This window comes from Amblyomma americanum, chromosome 4, assembly GCF_052857255.1.
Source record: "Amblyomma americanum isolate KBUSLIRL-KWMA chromosome 4, ASM5285725v1, whole genome shotgun sequence".
Lineage (NCBI taxonomy): Eukaryota > Metazoa > Arthropoda > Arachnida > Ixodida > Ixodidae > Amblyomma > Amblyomma americanum.
In genome coordinates, this window is record NC_135500.1 from 51,031,441 (window position 1) to 51,050,799 (window position 19,359).

Sequence of the window (19,359 nt, forward strand, 5' to 3'; positions counted from 1 at the left end):
GAGCAAAAGAAAAAGCCAGCCATCCAGCGACCTGACTTGCGTACTGACTTTATGTTCAATCTCAGCCCTACTTTTCAGCCAGCTCTGGGAGATGGCATGCGCAGGTCACTGCCAGCTGTAAAACTGCTAAGCAGAAGTTCCCAAAGAGGGCATATTGCTTCGAGCAAAAATTTATATTTCGCACAAACAGTGCGCTTTGTAGAGAAGAAGACCCCAGCCAGACATTGAGCATCAAACTGGTGCTGGTGAATTAAGAAAACACCGCTACACATAGCATACAGCGGTCGCTTTACAGAGAAAGCACCCGAAACGCGTTCGCGTTTATGTCGCTGCCGTTGGCGTCGCCGCGGCAACGCTCGCAGCCGCGCGGGTGTCAGGCGAGCAGGTCCCTGAGCCGCCGGAGAAGGACATGCTTCTCGCCGCAGTAGCCGTCGCGGTCGTCACCTTCGACGTCGAAGACCGCCAGCCCGCGTATTTTGCCCTTCAGGCCGATCTGCGAGGAAGGAGTGGACAACAGCGCCAATACAAGGCGAAGGAAATAGTTCGTCGTCTCATGATAATTTACAACATAAGAAACAAAATAACACTGTTATAACGGCAGCTTTGGGAGCCTAAGGTTACATCTTATCAGAAAATTTTCCTGCTGGTCTTGGGCCATAGAACAGCAATGTGAGCGGGTAATGGGTGCTTTGGAGAATTTGATAGCTGTGGTCACGAGATCTTGTTATGTTCGGAAGGGGCTGGTCACTTTGTAGGTCGCCTCTGGGTACAACATCGCTGTGTACATCTACCCATGGACATGTTATCTCATAATAAAATATTGAGTCGACTTGGATGCCGCTTTTCTTTCGCACTGTTAGACATCGCAGGCATAGTGGTAGACGCGCTACGAAACAGGTGCCTGTGGCACTCACGATCCAGTCACCGGAGAAGGGCGCGAAAGCGGAGACCCACTGGATCCCCCTGGTCGCCTCGGTGCAGTCAGTCTCCAGGTTGGCGTGCGCGCTCCATCCGTCCGACATGAGCAGCCGGCACACCTGCGATGAGATGGACGTCGCTCGATAAGGCGTCCAAACTTCCCGCTGAGAGACGAGAAACGTAAAACGAACGCCACTACTTGCGCAAGCGCACATACACTCATCAAAGTCCGGACGTCAATAGAAACCAGATAAAAAATGCCACTCTTTGTCAATGATAATAACAGACGGGTGGCTTATGCACACACGTTCGTTCTTTTTGATTAAATACGTTTATAACACTTCGCGCTCGTGCCTGGACTTTCCGCGGCCGACTATGGCGGTGCTGTTAAGCAAAGGTGAGCAGTTCTGGCACTCTTTCCCATGTATGGCCAGGTTGCACCCTGTACCAGAACGCAGCGTTCGGCCGTGTTCCCCGAGTTGCTCGTTCCAGCACTGACCCGTCTGCCCTATGTAAATTTTTCCACACGAAGTAGGGATAGAGTGACCGCCGTGTTGGATCAGTTAAGGTGCTCGGCTACTGATCCGGACTTCCCGGGTTCGAACCCGACCGCGGCGGCTGCGTTTCGATGGAGGCGAAACGCTAAGGCGCCCGACGTGTGCTGTGCGATGTCAGTGCAGGTTAAAGATCCGCAGGTGGTCGAATTTTTTCTGGAGCCCTTCACTACGGCACCTCTTTCTTACTTTCGTCTTTCACTCCGTCCTTTATTCCTTCTCTTACGGCGTGGTTCAGGCGTCCGCCGATATGTGAGACAGATACTGCCACATTTGCTTTCCCCGAAAACCAATTTTCAAGTAGGGATAGCATATACCACCCCCACAGCACACTTCGTAAACATCGTTTGGTGTTTTGTTTTGCGGGCAGGTTCTCGCTGAAAACCTGATATGCGGACGCAAAGACTGGAAAGCTTTCGGGGGTCCAGAAACACCAAATTCACAGCAAATTTCTGGAAAAATGTTTTCATGCCATGCGAAATTCTATTGCAGTGGGGGATCACCTGCAAGTTTATTGTCCAATCTTTTGGGTGCTCGGTATTGGCAGGAGGTTTCTTCAATTTTTTTCGCAGTTTCAGCGACCGCCTTCAGCAACGAGGAAGGAAAACCAGAAGCGTCCAGTCTGCCCACCTGCTCGGCAACACTCTGCTGCATAGCATGCGGGCACCTTTTCTCAGCACATTTAAGAAACACAGGTTGGTAATGCCATGAGTGAGCGGAAGCACAGTGAGGGAGTGAGCGGAAGCAAAAGGCAAAAACGCCTTTTTAGACCGAGGAGCATACTTCCAGCAAGCGTGTCCGTCAGCTAAAAATTTGAGTTCTAAATCTGAAAAACCTAAGGGTGTTGTCAGTGGGTAATCTTTGGTGAAGAGCAAATTCTTGGATCAGGTACTAAAAACATTTAAAATGTGGTCCGCCGCAGGGGTTAGTAGGTCAGTTGATGATAAGTGTAAAATGATTAAAAAATCGCCCACATATTTAAAAATTTTTGCAATACGCTGTTGTGAACTGCTTTCTGCAGTGACGAATCAAACTTGGCCAAAAATACTTTACAGAGCACGGGCGCAACACTCCAGTCTATGCAGATGCCTTTGTTTTGTACAACATAGTTGTCACTGTGCTGTACAATAGTGAAAATTAGACATACACTCAGCAGTTCCAGGAAGGAGTCGAGTGCTATTGCGCATTTGTTCTGGAATGCAACAATCCCGTCGGCCTCATTCAAATAGCGCGCTGCTTCTAGAAGCTGAGCCTGCGGTATTGAATAAACCAAGTCCTCTATGTCGATCGAGAAAGCAGCATTGGCGCTGGGAAAGCCGTCGCTGAGGCTCTTCACCAGGGGTGTCTAGCTCCAAATTGCAAAAGGATGAGGCGGAAGCAGTCAAGATGGCTCGAAAAGGATTTCCCAGCTTGTGAGTTTTTGCCGTGAAAAAGGCACGGAAGATATTTTGTTCACATTTGCGAATATAATTTTCCTCTGCAGTCAAACTAAGCTGTTTGAGCAGAAGGAGAGCTAGAGCCCTCGCATTAGGAGGTTTTGTTTCCCATGGATTCAAATTATTCTGAATCGCTTCGTTCGCATTTTCGCACTCACGGAAGATGGAAGCACGACGAACCCACCTTCTTTATCCGCCTGTAGAAGACTGACACTGTTCTCTTTGTGGGAAATCAAGGGTCGCAGGACTTAACTCCTCCTGCTGCTTCCACATGTTTTCTCCAGGCATGCAACACATTCCGACACACAGTGGGTCCTCTCTTATGGTGGGGCCATCCTGGCGATACTGTGCACAGCTGCTAGAAGCTCTTGTTTGTGTGCTGGTGGTTCCAGGCTGAACTTTGGGCCCATCTTCAGAATGTCATCAAAAGCTGGCGGAAGAGGGGCACCGTTCAAGTAAGTGACCGGTGTGAAAGCTGCATCCTTCCTGGGTTTAAACCTCGCCGAAACTCGTTCCAGTGCACCCCGATGAGAATGGCAGCAAGGCGAAGATGCTCTTGAAAACGGCTTGAAAACGGCAGAAAATACTAGCGGTATGGCTAAGAAATGCACAGGACCAGCGCTGCTATAGGGCATTTATTCGCCCTCTCCGTCGTCTTCTGGCTGTTTTACAGAGAAAGGTGTCATTGGTACGTTTGCTTGTTACGCGGCGTCGACATCAGCGTTGTTTGTCCTTCGCGTCGTCGGCGCAGAACCACACCACTGAACTGCTCAGCATCTAGTGGCGTCACGCATGACATCACTGCAAGACGCCATGATGACCGGCAATCATGCAGGGACGTCACGCATGACATCGCAGGAACGCCCCATGGGAACACGCTCGGGAATCAGCATTCAACCGGAGAAGACTAGGAATAATAAATAGATGATATTACATGCCCCATCGAAAAACATCTGTCACTGAATATCGCGCTCCACAGTGGTCACAATTCTATGCGTGTCCTTTCTAAGTCATGCAAGAAGTCGCGAAATCATTGGGTGTAAAATATTTCGCGCTTTAGCCTTTCATCAGCTTGAACACTTCTGTTGATATGACATGCAACGCGCCTCGAGTCAACCGAGTGATTTCTTGTAGTAAATCAATGCGCTTTCAGTGTGCCCAACGTGCACAATCATTCCGTGGGCTTAGAGGAGGAGGAGAAGGGCTTTAATGGAACAGGAGAGGTTTGCCTGGCTGTCGGCCTGACATGCTACTCCAAGTGAGGGTGAAAGAGAAGAAAAGTAGAGAAAAGGATGAGGAAAAAAAGGAAACGAGCAAAAAAGAAAGATGAATGGTGAAATCACACACACACGCACACACAGACACACACGCACGCACGAACGCGCGCGCACACACACACACACACACACACACACACACACACACACACACACACACACACACACACACACACACACACACACACACACACACACACACACACACACACACACACACACACACACACACACACACACACGCACACACACACACGCACACACACACACACACACACACACACACACACACACACACACACACACACACACACACACATAATTGTCAAAGAATGTCCACCAAAGCCGTTTCTCTTAGGAACACTAAAAATGCTTTTGTGCCGCGCATACACGAAGCCGCGTCCCTCCAGGGTCCAAGCACATGCTCCAGGTGCTCGGGGCTATCCCGTCGGAGTCCTAAGGCACTGAAAAGTGCCTTGCAATGATGGTTGAAGAATTGACAGCGGGAGATCAAATGTGTAAGATCCTCGGGCACACCACATGTGGGGCACAGAGGGCTACTTGATGCACCAATTTTACGTAAATAGTATTTATTAAAGGCAACGTCCAGGAGAATTCAGTGGAAGTGGAGGTGGAGGAATTCGGTTCTTGCATTGACGGCTATACGCATATATTTCCAGCGGCACTGGGTTGTCACTACTTCGAGAACGGAGCTGCTACCACATCCTATGCATTGCATCTCATACTCAGCGCGATATTCTGCCTATCCCACGGTCTTCATAGTCAAGAAGCAGTGTTCTCGCTGTGCAGTCTGGGCATGGACTTCATGGCTGAGTATCGCGTGATCCTCAACATCTGATCTAAGCTCATCACCTTTCAGAAGGATGAAGCCATACCTTCCAAAAGAACTGTGAAGCACTACGTTTCCCCGTGTGTCCTCGACGATAGAGTAAGTGCCCCACCCAGGCAGGTCAAGCCCCGTTGTCTCTGTTGGTGGCGAGGATACCAACGTAATTGCTCTTCTACCGAGGACCCAGCATCGCAAGAGGTGTCGCCCGTTTCCAGAACTGACCGCGCCATTCCTCCCAGAGCATGTCTCACCAACTTGCCCAAACCTTTACGCTGCTAATCCTCTACGCTCCAGATTGGACAAGCTGAGATGTTGCTGATGTTTTCAGCGAATATTTACACATCAACAAAGGCACGACGATTGCTTTTTTGAACGAAATGCCCGATGTTGGAGAAGCCTTCGACCTCTCCGACCGATCCTCAGACGACTCACATAAGGAAGGCCACGCCCACGTTCAACACAAACCCAGCCCTGCTTCGCAACAAACAAGACCAGATACGTAGTTTTTTTTTGAATTTACAGGGAGCGCTTCTCGTCATCATCTGAAAGCTTCGACAAACGCCGATTGTACAACTTCTCCCCTTAACCGACGAACACGCTCGGCGCCATACAGTTCCTATTCGCGAGAGCTCAAAGCCATCTGGCACAAAGTGGAAGAAATGTGCTGCGACGAGGTGTTCCAGACGTCGATGAGCCCTTGTGCGGCACCGGTTGTTCTGGCGAGAGAAGCGGAACTCTTCGATTCTGCGTAGATTACCGGCGATTGAACAACATAAAGACGAAAGACGTCTAGCCCTTACTCTGAACAGGCGGTTCACAGGAACGACTCTGACGTTCGAATTACTTTTCAGTCGATGGATTTAAAGAGCGGATACTGGAAGATTGAAGTCGACTAAAGGAAAGAAAGCCTTCATCACGCCGGACGGCCAACACGAGGTCAAGGTCGTGCCATTTAGACTCTTGTGCACAAGCAACATTTGAACGAGTAATGGACAGAGAGCTGGCAAGCCTCAAGTGGAAAACCTGTCTGCTGCAGACAGAGGACGTCATAGATTTCGCGACGAGCTTCAACCATCATCTCTAGAGGCGGAGGGACGCAATCAAGTCTTCCGGGCTTACACTGAAGCTTGAAAAGTGTCATTCTGCCTACCAAGGACTGATCATCCTCGGCTACATCACCAGCAAAGACGGCATGCGACCCAAACCTGCTGTTGTCCAGTTTCCGAGCCCTGACGAGAAGAAAGTCGTCTGCAGATTTCTAGGACTGTGTCCGTATTACATGCTGTGTGTAAAGAGCCTTTCACCAGCAGAGAAAGGCAGGCCTACCACTCAAATGGGAAGCGCCGCAAGTGGAAGCCTTCCAGAAACATTAGCGTCGTGAAATGAACTACGAAGTCGTGCCCTATGGAGCGAAGCATCGCTGCTGCGCCGTGCATGTCCGGGAGTGGTGAATGTCGGGCATTTGGAGCCCAGTTACGCGTGGTAATGGACACTACTGCACTCTAAACACGAATTAGCCTCTATAGTAGTAAAAAGGTAGTAAGCTGTTCTCTACCGCATTCCCTGTTATTGGCAGAGCATGCTGCCCAAGTACCGGAGGAGATTTAGATAACTAAATATACGGAATGCAAACTCCTGGCAATGGGCACCTATTTCCATCGCAAAGCATAGCAACTGGATGCAGTTAGAAATCGAGCAGCCTTTCAAACGTGGCACTGGAGGTCTTGGTGTTAGAAAATGTAAGAGATTGAAACCTATGTTAAAATCTTCGTAACAGCTAGAATCTTGGATATCTTGAAGAGAAAATTTGCGTCGCCAACCGTAAGTGCTCCGCATTTTTAGTGATGGAAATCATCCCCAGTACGGGGGCAGAATACCCAGCCTCTAAATAGGAATGCGCTAGCAGACAGCTTACTCCCTTTTTACTCCCGTACAAGCAAATTTTTTACAGCGTGTTTGCATTTTCAGCGTGTATTTTGGTTGTAGTATTACGCTCGCTGATGTACGGTTGGGGTTGCATTATCAGTGTTTACTTTCGCTACCATTCATTCTCCTTTTGCGCATCGGGTCGATGCTTATATAAGAACGAGTTAAGGAAACAAAGCTCAGTGATGTTTGTTTATGCTCAATGGCGGCACTTTGTAACGATAGATGCGACCCCGCTTATATAAAATGTCTGTAGCCCTGTGCAGCAACGTCTATGTTATCGAGATTAAGTTCTTTCAGTACATTATCTCGAAATTTTTACCGAGAATTAACCTAAGAGCGGTTGAGAGTGGCGCTGATTGCTCTTCGATGACTGCCGAACGCGTTTGTTCAGTTCTTTGTGAACGCTAGTCGCCTCAGTTTTGTTCATCACATTGCCAACACTACGTGACAATAATAGGGGAAAAGCTACGTAGCGGCGGCACAGCTGGGGAGAACCAATCTGCTTTGGGACAAAGAAGATGGTTTTAAAGGAAGGGAATTGCATTGCTGGAAATGTGTACCGGAAATCAGGTAAGGGTTTGGGGACAGCATGGGATTTTAGAATTGATGCTCATAGCGTCGAGGTCTTTTTCAGCCTTCCGTTGAGGACGGGCCCTCGCTATTTGCCAAATATGCGGTCCTACGCCTCCAAGAAAACTTCCACAACCACTGAACATTCGTGGGTATCTCCGAATCAGTGAGGTAGGGAAACTTATAACAGGAGTCATGATATGCGGTTTCCTCGCCCAAGCCAGGTTTCACCATACTGAAAAAAAATTCGACTACTAGAGAAGCCCGTGTTTTCGCTCACGCGATGGTGCCTCGGCTGTGACTCGAAGTCACAACCAAAGTGTGACGTAGTGCAAGTCATGCACACGCGCCTAGCCGGACAGAAGCAGCCCCCATTTCTGTTATCTAACCGCTTGCCTATATAACCGCTCGCCTTCTTCAATAAAGCGTCATTCATGCACCATGCCTCGTCGTGTCCACATGGTGTCAGAAGTGGCCGGTTAGCGATCGCGCAACGCAACCGGGCAACGTGACCGACGGCAGAAGCACGGCAATCCGGGAGGCCCGGGTAATTTCATCGGACCAGAGCCATGACAGACGCCGAGCAGCACCGCGCCCAGCCTGCCGCCCCCGTCACTTCGCTGCTGCCACCACCGAAGGCCCTGGATACAACGGGAGATGTCTGGCATAGCTGGGAAGCATGGAAGCAAGAGTTCGAGCTCTTCTTAACTGCAACCTACCTGGACCAACAACCGAAAGAGGTACAGGCAGCCACTTTTCTCATCAGTATTGGAGAAGACGCACGCAAAACGTACAGCACTTTCGTATTTGATGCTGGAGAGGATAAAAGCGACATTGCTGTACTGAAGCGAAAGTTTGAAGCGTTCTACAAACCAGCACTAAACCTAGCTTACCACGAGTTTCGATTTGGAAAGCGTGACCAGAAGGAAGACGAACATTTTAACGATTGGTTAACGGAGCTGTGTGTACTAGCAAAAAGCTGTGAATTCGGTGAGCTGGAAGAACGCATGCTAAGAAGCAGAATCATTCTGGGAATGAGAGAAAAGAAGCTTCAAGAAACGCTTCTTTCTGAAAATGCTTCCTTGGCCAAAACTGTTCAAATGTGTCGAGCTCGGGAACACGGCAAAGAGCAAAGTGAAGAAATACACTCCAGCAAGAACTGTCAAGTGGAGGTCAATGCGGTCCTTCAAATGAAAAGTCGCTGTAACAAATGTGCTCGTGTTCACAACAGTGAAACATGCCCTGCAAAGGGACGCACGTGCTTAAAATGTGGCAAAAGAAATCATTTTGCAGCTGCGTGCAAAACGAAGAGCGCTAACCTCTGCGTGAAAGAGCAAAAAGTGGCGTCACTGGAAGCGAATTCAGACGGACAGGCAGATAATTTCTGGTTGCAAACTTTATCGCCAAGCAGCAAGAAAGACGACCGCTGGACTGCAATCGTGAAAATAGAAGAAACGCCCGTTGCCTGCAAGCTTGATACAGGAGCCAATTGCTCGGTCATATCACGCAGCCAGCTGCAGAAGATAACTCAAAAGCAACCCGAAAACTGCGCTGTCGTGCTGAACACATTTTTTGGCTTTCAGAAAAAAGCAACGAAATGTAGTCACCTTCATGTGACCGGACCCGAGGGAACATTTGAAACGACATTCTTCGTAATGGAAGACGACATACCCGTGACTCTTAGCGGCTCAGTTGCCGAGAAGCTAGGCTTGATTCGCCGAATTGCTTCACTGGAGCACCAAGAGCTGTACGACGTAGTCAAGCCGTATGAAGACGTCTTCTCCGGATTAGGCGAGCTCAAGGGTGTCGTCTACCACTTGAAGCTCAAGCCAGGTTCCCAAGGAGTGGTCAAAGCAGCACGCCGGATTCCGTTCGCACTCGAGGACAGAGTAAAAGCGGAACTGGACCGCATGGAAGCAGCCGGAGTAGTTTCCAAGGTGACCGAGCCAACCGAGTGGTCCAGCCACATGGTTACCGTCATAAAGAACGACAAGGTACGCATATGTCTCGATCCATCTGATTTGAACAAAGCGCTGCTGAGGGAACATTATCCTATGCCAACGCTAGAAGACATTGCACCGTCTCTGTGTGGAGCACAATACTTTTCGACTTTGGATGCCGGTACGGGATTTTGGCAGATAAAACTGGATGAGGAAAGCTCCAGAATTTGCACAATGAGCACTCCGTACGGTCGTTACAGGTTCCTACGTATGCCTTTCGGCATTTCTTCGGCTCCCGAAATATTTCAGCGCGCCATGCACAAAGTACTAGAAGGTCTCACTGGCACAGCAGTCGTAATGGACGACATTCTAGTCTGGGGTCGCACTAAAGAAGAGCATGACGCAAATCTTGTCAATGTGCTGACAAGATGTCAGGAGCACAACTTGAAATTGAACAAAACAAAGTAACTTCTTGCAGGAATCCGTCAAGTACCTAGGCCACGTGTTGACGCGCGACGGGTTGAGCCTGGATCCAGGGAGACTGGAAGATATTTTCCACGTGCAGGCCCCTTGCAACCGGAAAGAGCTACAGACATTCTTGGGTATGGTGAACTTCGTTTCCCGCTTCATTCCTAATATGTCAACGCTCACAGCATCGCTCCGAGAACTTTTAAAAAAGGATGCTGCATGGGTTTGGGAAGACAGACATCAAAAAAGCTTTGAAGCACTGCGCGAAGCACTAGCAACGGCTCCCATATTGGCATATTACCAGAAGGGCAAACCAATCACCCTATCTGTAGACGCCAGCCAAAACGGAATTGGCGCTGTGATAATGCAGGATGGACACCCCTTAGCTTACTCATCTCGCTCGCTGACAGAAGCACAGCAAAGGTACGCGCAGATAGAGAAAGAGATGCTAGCAATCGTCCACGGCTGTGAAAAATTTAAGGACTACATTTTCGGGCAGCCAGAAGTCATTGTGGAATCTGATCACAAGCCGCTCGAAATGATTTTCAAGAAGCCATTATGCCAGTGCCCTCTCCGCCTGCAGCGTATGCGTCTAAACCTACAAAAATACCATATAAATGTCAAGTATACTCCGGGAAAACAACTGTTCATCGCTGACGAGTTATCACGTTTTCCTAATAAAGCACAGCTCGTAGAACATTGCGCGCATTTCCACGTTAACACTATCGCTTGTCTTCAAGCTTCAGATAGGCGCCTGGAGCAAGTTCTGCGGGAGACGGACCGTGACCCAAGCATGGTGAAACTTCGCCAGTATGCAAGCACAGCGTGGCCCGTTGACAAGGCTGACGTCACTACCGAGCTACGCAGCTACTGGAGCTTCCGCGACGAGCTGCATACTGAATCCGGCCTTGTGTTCCGGAGCAATCGCCTTATCATTCCTGCCAGACTGCGCAGTGAGGTACTGGCTTCTCTTCATGCTGCGCACACAGGAGCAGAAAAAATAAAGGCACGCGCCCGAACCGTTGCCTTCTGGCCAAGTATAAACAGCGATATTGAGGAAGTCGCTCAACGCTGTCAAACATGCCAAAAGTACAAATCAAGAAATGCGCGACTACCGCTGTTAAGTCACGAGATACCAACTCTGCCCTGGGAGTCAATAGGAGCTGATATTTGTCATCACAACGGTGCCGAGTACTTAGTCGTTGTTGACTTCTACTCTTTCTTTTTTGAAATCAGGCTTGTGCAAGCGCCGTCAGCCAACAAGGTTATTGCAGCATGAAATGACATCTTCGCAACACATGGCTTCCCAAGGCGACTTTGCACAGACAACGGACCACCCTTCAGTAGCCAACAGTTCAAGGATTACGCCGATAAGATTGGCCTGCAACACGTCCGGTCTAGTCAGTACTATCCCCGCTCGAATGGAATGGCAGAAAGAGCAGTACAGGAAGCTAAGAAGCTGTTAAGGCGGTTCCGTTTCGGCAGCACTGAGTTTTGTGCCGCATTGCTTGAGTGTCGAAATTCACCTCGGGACTCTTCTCTGAAGTCCCCTGTGCAGAGGCACATGGGCCGACAGACAAGAACGCTGCTTCCTGTACCAACCAGCCACCTACAGCCACAAACAGTGCCACCCAAGACCGTGCGACGAAGGCTAGAAGACATCAGGAGCAAGCAACGCTGCTTCTACAACAGAGGTACACGGCCTCTTCCAGAGCTTCGCACTGGCTCGACCGCAACTATGTACAATGTGCCCTCAAGATCATGGTCCCCTGTCACGGTCGTACAGCGGGCTGAGACTCCTCGTGCCTACATCGTCAAAACGGAAGAGGGTCAACAGTTTCAGCGCACAAGAGAACACCTCAATCCGGCTCCTCCTCCCTCGTCTCCAGACCACAAGACTCCCGCGCCGCTGCCAGCTGTGGGAGTCCCAGACACTACAGGGACATCCGAATCTACACAACTCCGCAGGAGTGAACGGAAGCGCCAACCACCACGAAGATACCCGGCGCCTGAGTTCTGAAACTCTACTTGATTCGACGATTAAAAAAAAAGAGAGGGGAGATGTGACGTAGTGCAAGTCATGCACACGCGCCTAGCCGGACAGAAGCAGCCCCCATTTCTGTTATATAACCGCTTGCCTTCTTCAATAAAGCGTCATTCATGCACCATGCTTCGTCGTGTCCACACAAAGAGCTGCCAAAATATGGTATCTATGCGTACGCGTCCCAAACTGGATGACTAATCTGGTACCCGTATTTTAAGACCATCTCTTAGGTGATGATTAGCCGGGATTATCAGCCACTACTCGCTATTTACCACTGGATACTGCCAAGTTTTGCGCCTTACTGGCCCTCTGGGCTCACTACTAGTGCGCATCCTTTTCGTAGATTCCAGTAAAAGCTGAGCACCCTAGAATGCAGTAATGGTTCGCCCAGCCAGAAGCCCTCGCATGGCATAGAAACTTTGGAGCTGGGAACCAACGCGCAACTGCCGGGTGGTAGGTCTTTCACATTGAGAGGAACGTCGTGCGGCATAGTTAATTTCGACTTGTTGAATACCCTGCCTTCACATCATCAGACTTGCCACTGAATCTGACGATGGCAAACGAATGCCAAGGCTCACTTACATAGCAGCAGAGAGCACGCTCGCAACTTTCAAGGAGATTTGCAACCCTTATGTGAGCCCCTTATGTGGAAGCATGAGGCCGTCTTACCCGCCGACAGAACAGACCTAGCAGAGCAATCGCAGTTAATAAATAAGCTCAAGGTAGCCGGCATAAGGAAGTTTAATATTGAAGCGGGAATACGGAGAAAATCGAGCATGCTCTAAAAAACTGAGGTAGCCGAAAAGCGGTGAAAAGGAAACCAGCCATAGGTAAAAGCCAGACGTATGCACTAAAAGACGACGAAGGGCAATGTCATTAGCAATGTGGATAAGAAAGTTAAAGTAGCCGAAGAGTTTTAAACAAATCATTACAGTAGCCATTGTAATCAGAACGTTAATGATAGAGACAGTAGCCCACAGCAATCCGTTAAAGCCAGTAAGGAAAGACGAAATAAGAAAGCCTTAGGAGTAATTCAAAGGGGAAAAGCAGCTGGGGAGGATCAAGTAACAGCAGATCTGTTGAAAGACGGAGGGGAGATTCCGCCAGAAAAACTAGACACCCTGTATAAGCAATGCCTTACGACTTCGACCGTACCAGAAGCTGGGAGAAACGCAAATATAATCTTAATTCATAAGAAAATAGACGCCAAGGACTTGAAAAATTACAGACCGATCAGCTTCCTGTGCATTGCCTACAAGGTATTTACTAAGGTAATCGCTAATAGAGTCAGGGCAACCTTAGACTTTAATCGACCAAATGATCAGGCGGGCTTTCGTAAAGGATATTCCACACTAGACCATATCAACCGGATGACAGAGAAATGCACAGAATAGAACCAACCCCTGTATATAGCCTTCATTGATTATGAGAAAGCATTCGACTCAGTGCAAACCTCAGCAGTCGTACAGGCATTACGGAATCGGTGTAGATGAGCCTTATGTCACAATACTGGAAGATATATATAAGAACTGTACAGCTACCATTGTCCTCCATAAAGTCACCAATAAAATTCTAATAAGGAAGGGCCTCAGGCAAGGAGACACGATATCGCCAGTGCTATTCACCGCATGTTTACAGGAGGCATTCCGAGACCTGAATTGGGAACAGTTTGGGATAAGAGTTAATGTAGAATACCTAAATAATCTGCGATTCGCTAATGACACTGCTTTGCTGAGTCACTCTGGAGATGAACTGCAAATCATGATCACTGAGTTAGACAGACAAAACAGTACGGTGGGTATCAAAATTAACATTCAGAAAACCAAAGTAATGTTCAACAATCTAGCAAGGGAACACCAGTTCACATTTGGCAACGAGGTGCAGGAAGTGGTAACGGAATACGTCTACATAGGGCAGGTAGTGACAGCTCATCCGGATCATGAGAGGGATATAACTAGAAGGATAGGAATGGGGTGGAGCGCATATGGCAGATTTGCTCAGACCGTGAATAGCAGGTTATCAGTATCTCGGAAGAGAAAACTGTTCAATAGCTGTATACTACTGGTACTCGCCTACGGGGCAGAAACGTGGAGGGCAACGAAAAGGGTTCAGCTTAAGTTAAGGACAACACAGCGAGCCATGGAAAGGAAAATGATGGGTTTAACGTTAAGAGACCGGAAGCGGGCAGAGTGGTTGATTCAACAAACACGTATTAATGACATCCTAGTCGATATCATGGGGAAGAAATGGGATTGGGCAGGGCACGTACTGCGAAGGTGAGATAGCCGCTGGTCTTTAAGGGTAACGGAGTGGATTACAAGAAAAGGCAAGCGTAGCAGGGGGCGGCAGGATGTTAGGTGTGCGAATGAGATTAGGAAGTTTGCAGGCATAGAGTGGGCGCATCTGGCAAAGGACAGAGTTAATTAGAGAAACATGGGAGAGGCTTTTGCCCTGCAGTGGGTGTAGTTAGGGTGATGATGATGATGTGGGCCCCGGCTTAATCGCTCCCGACCGTCGGAGTCGCTACAGGACGCATCATGGCACGTAACTAAGCCCAGTCACTCCAGTTGACAGGCGGGGGGGGGGGCATAGTAGTTATGAGGAGAACGGAAATGGCGCGGTAACTGTCTCACTTCTCGTTGGACACCTGAACAGCGCCGTGAGGGAAGGGAGAAGGTTGGAGTTAAAGAAGTAAGACAGGAAGAGGTGCCGTAGTGGAGAACTCTGGTGTAATTTTGGCCCCATGGGCACCTTTAACGTGCACTACATCCCAGCTGCCACTGGCAAACGCTAACCAGGTTGACCGGCCTCACCGGGACCGTGGATACTGGGCGTTGCGGTGGCAACTGACCTTTGGGGCACTTCATAGTGACATCGCACAGCACGCGGGCGCCTTTTGCACTGCGCCTCTATCGAAACGCGGAGGCAGTGGGGGCACGGGAATGTGCCGGGCGGATTTAATCCCTCCACCTCCCATTTCGCCTGGCGCCAGGCAATACGCGGTTCCATTTCGAGCTTTGGAAGGGACTGAAGCGTTTCGCATGCGCAGCAGTTGTACGATGTGCAAATATGTCTGGAGTTATGTAACAGCATTATTAAATGAGAATGAGCGCAATGTCAAAGTGGTCGTAAATCTGCTGCCTCGCGGCTCTTGTTTTAAATTGACAGTGTTAGAGTGGATGTTTGCAGGAGAAGGCGCGCGTGTTGCAACACAAATTCAGAATTGGGCGAGAGGGCTGTGACGTTACACGCCGAGGTGTGGAACGTTAATGATTTAAACTCCAGTTAAATGGTGACTGTGAGATCGCAGCATAATTGCAATGTCGTTATGACATATAACGATGTGAATTAAATTACGGTGGAGAGAAAACTGTGATAATTCCTTGAGAATCGAACCCGTGCAAACTTGGGTTGCAAGTCAAGCACGCTGCACCTAGGCTGTTGAGGCCCGTTCGTTCGACTTTAAGGGAGACATTTTGTGTTTTGCGGCGCATCACGTGGCCTGGCATGTGTACTGATGAATGCTAATGAGTCTGTGTAAATAGAAAGAGGCACTATTTAAGGAACAAAATAGCAAATACTAACTATTAAACCTTTCGCTACATACCCTTAAGGCAGAGCTTACGTGCCTGATTTCCAGTAAGATAAGACAGGCCTATCTTATCTTGTGTATCCTACAAACCGTCTCAGCTGTGAAATTTGGTCAATCAGCCCAGAAATCGAGGCGACGATTCTCAAAATAAAGCCCTCTCTCACCACATGGCCAACGCTAGAACAGCCTAGCTACAAAGCACACTCGCACATAACCACAGCCCGCGTCGTCTCACCGTTTGTTGTACATGCATACGCGCGCACGTGTATACTCGCCTGCGCGTACGGCATCAAGCCCTGGAACTTTGCCGCCGCGAAAGTGGCGCTGACGTTGGGCACGGGCTCCCGGTCGAGCAGGAAGTGCGCGCCCATCAGGCTGACGCTGAAGAAGAGCCGCGACAGACCCTGGCGTCGGCGGCGTGCCCCCAGCGCCGACCGAGTACGGTTGAGGATGTGCTCCTGTGGCGGGGACGGCACCTCAGCACGAGATGGCACTCATCTCGGCACTGTGGCGCGGAAGGCGCACAACCCAAGACAGAAAACACAGGACTGGTGCCCGATGCCCTCTCGACCGCAGCTGTCTGATTCTTTCAAGGCGAAAGCCTTTCTTGGCTCATGAGCGTGCGCAGGAAACGTGTAAAAGAAATGTCCGCTCCACCTCTCAGTCAAACGAAGCGAAAAAAAGGTAAAATAGAAAGAAAACAAAAAAATAAAGAAATAAGCACTTAAAATAAAACTAAAAGAAAATATAATATACAAAGAAAATAATTAATAATAATTGGTTTTCCGGGGACCGGAAATGGCGCAGTACCTGTCTCATATATCGTTGGACACCTGAACCGCGCGGTAAGGGAAGGGATAAAGGAGGGAGTGAAAGAAGAAAGGAAGAAACATGTGCCGCATTGGAGGGCTCCGGAATAATTTGGACCACCTGGGGATCTTTAACGTGCACTGACATCGCACAGCACACGGGCGCCTTAGCATTTTGCCTCCATAAAAACGCAGTCGCCGCGGTCGGGTTCGAACTCGAGAACTCCGGATCAGTAGCCGAGCGCTCTAACCACTGCGCCACCGCGGCGGGTTTACAAAGACAATAAAAATGAAAAATGGAGGGAGAAACAGGGGACACGGAGAGGTCTTCGCATTTCCGCTGATAAGCAAACTTAAGTGCAAAGAAATTTTTTGTGAGTTTGCTCAATCTTGTGCACACTGCTGCTCAAGTTCGTTTAAGCTCACATGGCTCGCTGCGCGTAAGGACGAATGGCACGGTGCAAAGAGCTGACTTTCAGCTTAAAGTGTCTGTCTTAGTTTTTGAGAAGTACTTTGAGAGCGCGTCTGGGAACAAGTCATTTCTTTAGAGCTGTCATTCCGACCAGAATTAGCGAACGACGGGTTTTTCAACGCCCTGCCAAAGTAAAAAAATAATGTTGAAGAGGCATACAACCTAGCAAGTCCAGTGAGCTTCCAGCTCCACGTTTGGTTACAGTTTGGTTACGTTTGGTTACCTGAGCAACTGTTATGCGTAAATGCGAAAGCATTTATACCCATCGCCCATTTGTTGTCGGTGGCTTGGGGGGTGAACGTTCTTTCCCTGCAGCAGCTCGCTCGCACGTTTCGTTGCGTTGTGATGGTCACGTACATACTTCGTCGGCAGATAGCTGACGCCTCCGGCCGAGCATTGCTGTCTCACCTGATGGACTCGAGCGATTCAACTTCAGATGAAGAATACGTGAATACTACAGCGGGTATCATATTTCCTTGCGTTTCTCGAGGAGCCGACACGCCGCTGTGTGCATGTACCACATCAAATCTGTCCGGAAGATGACCCCTCGCTCTGTGCACGGGAGGGAGGCGTTTAGCCAGCCGCCCCGATCTTGGCCGCAGTCTGCTTGGTTATGCAGCTCGGAGGGTATTGCGCATCCCCGCAGGAACGAGGAGGAGGCCTCCAAACCTATTTCCGTTCATCGCACAAGTCGGCTTGCCTTTCTCGATGTACTCCGCTTGCCCGCCACGGCTTTCTGATGACGGCGGAGTTTTTGCTCAACAAGCATTAAAAAGGAAAGCAGGAAATATGGGACTAATTGAAAGGATTATTCGGTGTTGTTGCTTTCACTTTCTCGTACGAAATGGGGCGCACTCACGATGGCGAAGGGGGCCCCCTTGTACGGCGCGGGGCAGCTCGCGTGCCGGAGGTCGCTGGTGAGGTGCGTCCTCTGTATCGGATACAGGCCCCGCCTGCGCAAGACACCACAAGGGTCGCCAACGAGGAATTAGGAGTGCCGGGAATTTTGTTTCTGTGTATGGCGAAAATAACTGTAGCATCTGTGAGCGGCGAGGGTAGTCGCGTTTTCGAAATTCTAAAGACTGATATGGCTTTTACTAGCTACCCGCTACAAGTCTCGAATTGTAACTAGGCGCCTAACTACTAGCTAAAAAGCTATAATTATTAAAAATTAGTAGCCAGCTTACTACTTAAGACGATTGACTGGTTTTCTGATGTCTGCCGACACTAATAATACTATACCGCAAAAGCCACTTTTTTACCCAAAAAAGCCTATTTATGAAGATTTTTGAAAGCGTTCGCTAAAACACCCGGTATACCTGATGCCAAGGACGACCACCTACACCACATGCGGTGCAATTCAGTTTGCGCTGTAATGCATGCAGCGATGCAAATACTTTATTTCTCCGCAGCCTAAATTTCACACAAAGTAGTAGTTAACGCCGTAGCGGAGGATAGTAAAGAAGCTAGAGAGAGATAGTGTTAAATGGGATAGACCGGTGCGGTTCTATAGAATCTTGAATGTCAAAAATTATGCCCTAATAGCGTGCATAGATCTCTCGACAGGACAAGAATTCAGTGCTATTCTGAGAATACTCCGACCACACACCGTCTGTTCACAGCCAAGGAGGAAAGAGCAAAGCGGCGCGCACTCACGTGGTGAGAAGGGCGTCGAGGTCGTACTGGGCGAACAGTGTGGTTGACTCCGGTAGCACGAGCGTGAAAGACTTGCCCATGCGACCAAGCTGCCGCTGACAGATCTGCGCAGAGCGGCGAACACCTGCTGAAGAACCCTTCGATCGAACACGTTGCTATATAATGCTGAGAGTTGATTGATATTAAGAGAAAAGAAATGAAAAGCAGCTGTTTGTGTTCATTACTTAAGGATTTTTGTTGCTGACTGTAAATGGCGCAAAAGAAATTTATCGTAATTTACCGTTGCTAATTGTGAAACAACAAATACGGCTAAACATCTGAGACACAGGCATCCAACAGGGAGATTTTAACAAATCTACGACTTCGAAGAAAAATCGGGACTAAAGATGTGGAAGAACTCATACTTCCGATGAGCCAGAGTGCGTTACCTCTGCGAGGCGCGTGATATGCTCTGTGGCCACGCCGCTGACAGCGCTGCCGAGCTCGACGACCAGCCCATCCAGGTGGTGCACCACCAGCCAGCGGGCTGTGCGCATGGCGAACACCTCAGTAGTTCCCTGCGGGGAGCGGAGCAGCGACCGCAGCGCCTCCTTGGTCGTCGCGGCGGACGCAGTCGAAGACGTGGAGGCAGTCTCCTTCGGCGAAGGTGACGTAGTGCCCGGGCCAGCAGCCGTAGAGTCTGGGTGGAACTCTGCCGGGAGTAACGGAGGAAGTGGCATAGGAAGGTCGAGTTTTTCAGGCGGTAGGTCGTTTACGGGACCTCGCGAGCAGGCGTTAAGATCCGCCCTGAGTTAGTGGGTATGCATGTAAGCTACATAGCGGCAGAAAACAAAAGTTCTCGAGG

At 49.4% G+C, this 19,359-nt stretch overlaps 1 protein-coding gene across 1 annotated transcript in view; it reads right to left on the reverse strand.

The window, feature by feature from the left end:
* Positions 1-246: 246 nt before the first annotated feature.
* The window catches only part of LOC144129490 (uncharacterized), an 84,796-nt gene continuing 65,683 nt past the window's right edge, over positions 247-19,359 (reverse strand). The window contains exons 11-16 of the mRNA XM_077663657.1: positions 18,944-19,206; positions 18,516-18,619; positions 17,719-17,812; positions 15,854-16,036; positions 915-1,037; positions 247-493 (exon numbers count right to left, since the gene is read on the reverse strand). Of these exons, the coding sequence (XP_077519783.1) occupies positions 374-493; positions 915-1,037; positions 15,854-16,036; positions 17,719-17,812; positions 18,516-18,619; positions 18,944-19,206 (887 nt within the window). The 3' untranslated portion in view covers positions 247-373. The remainder of the gene's footprint in view (positions 494-914; positions 1,038-15,853; positions 16,037-17,718; positions 17,813-18,515; positions 18,620-18,943; positions 19,207-19,359) is intronic.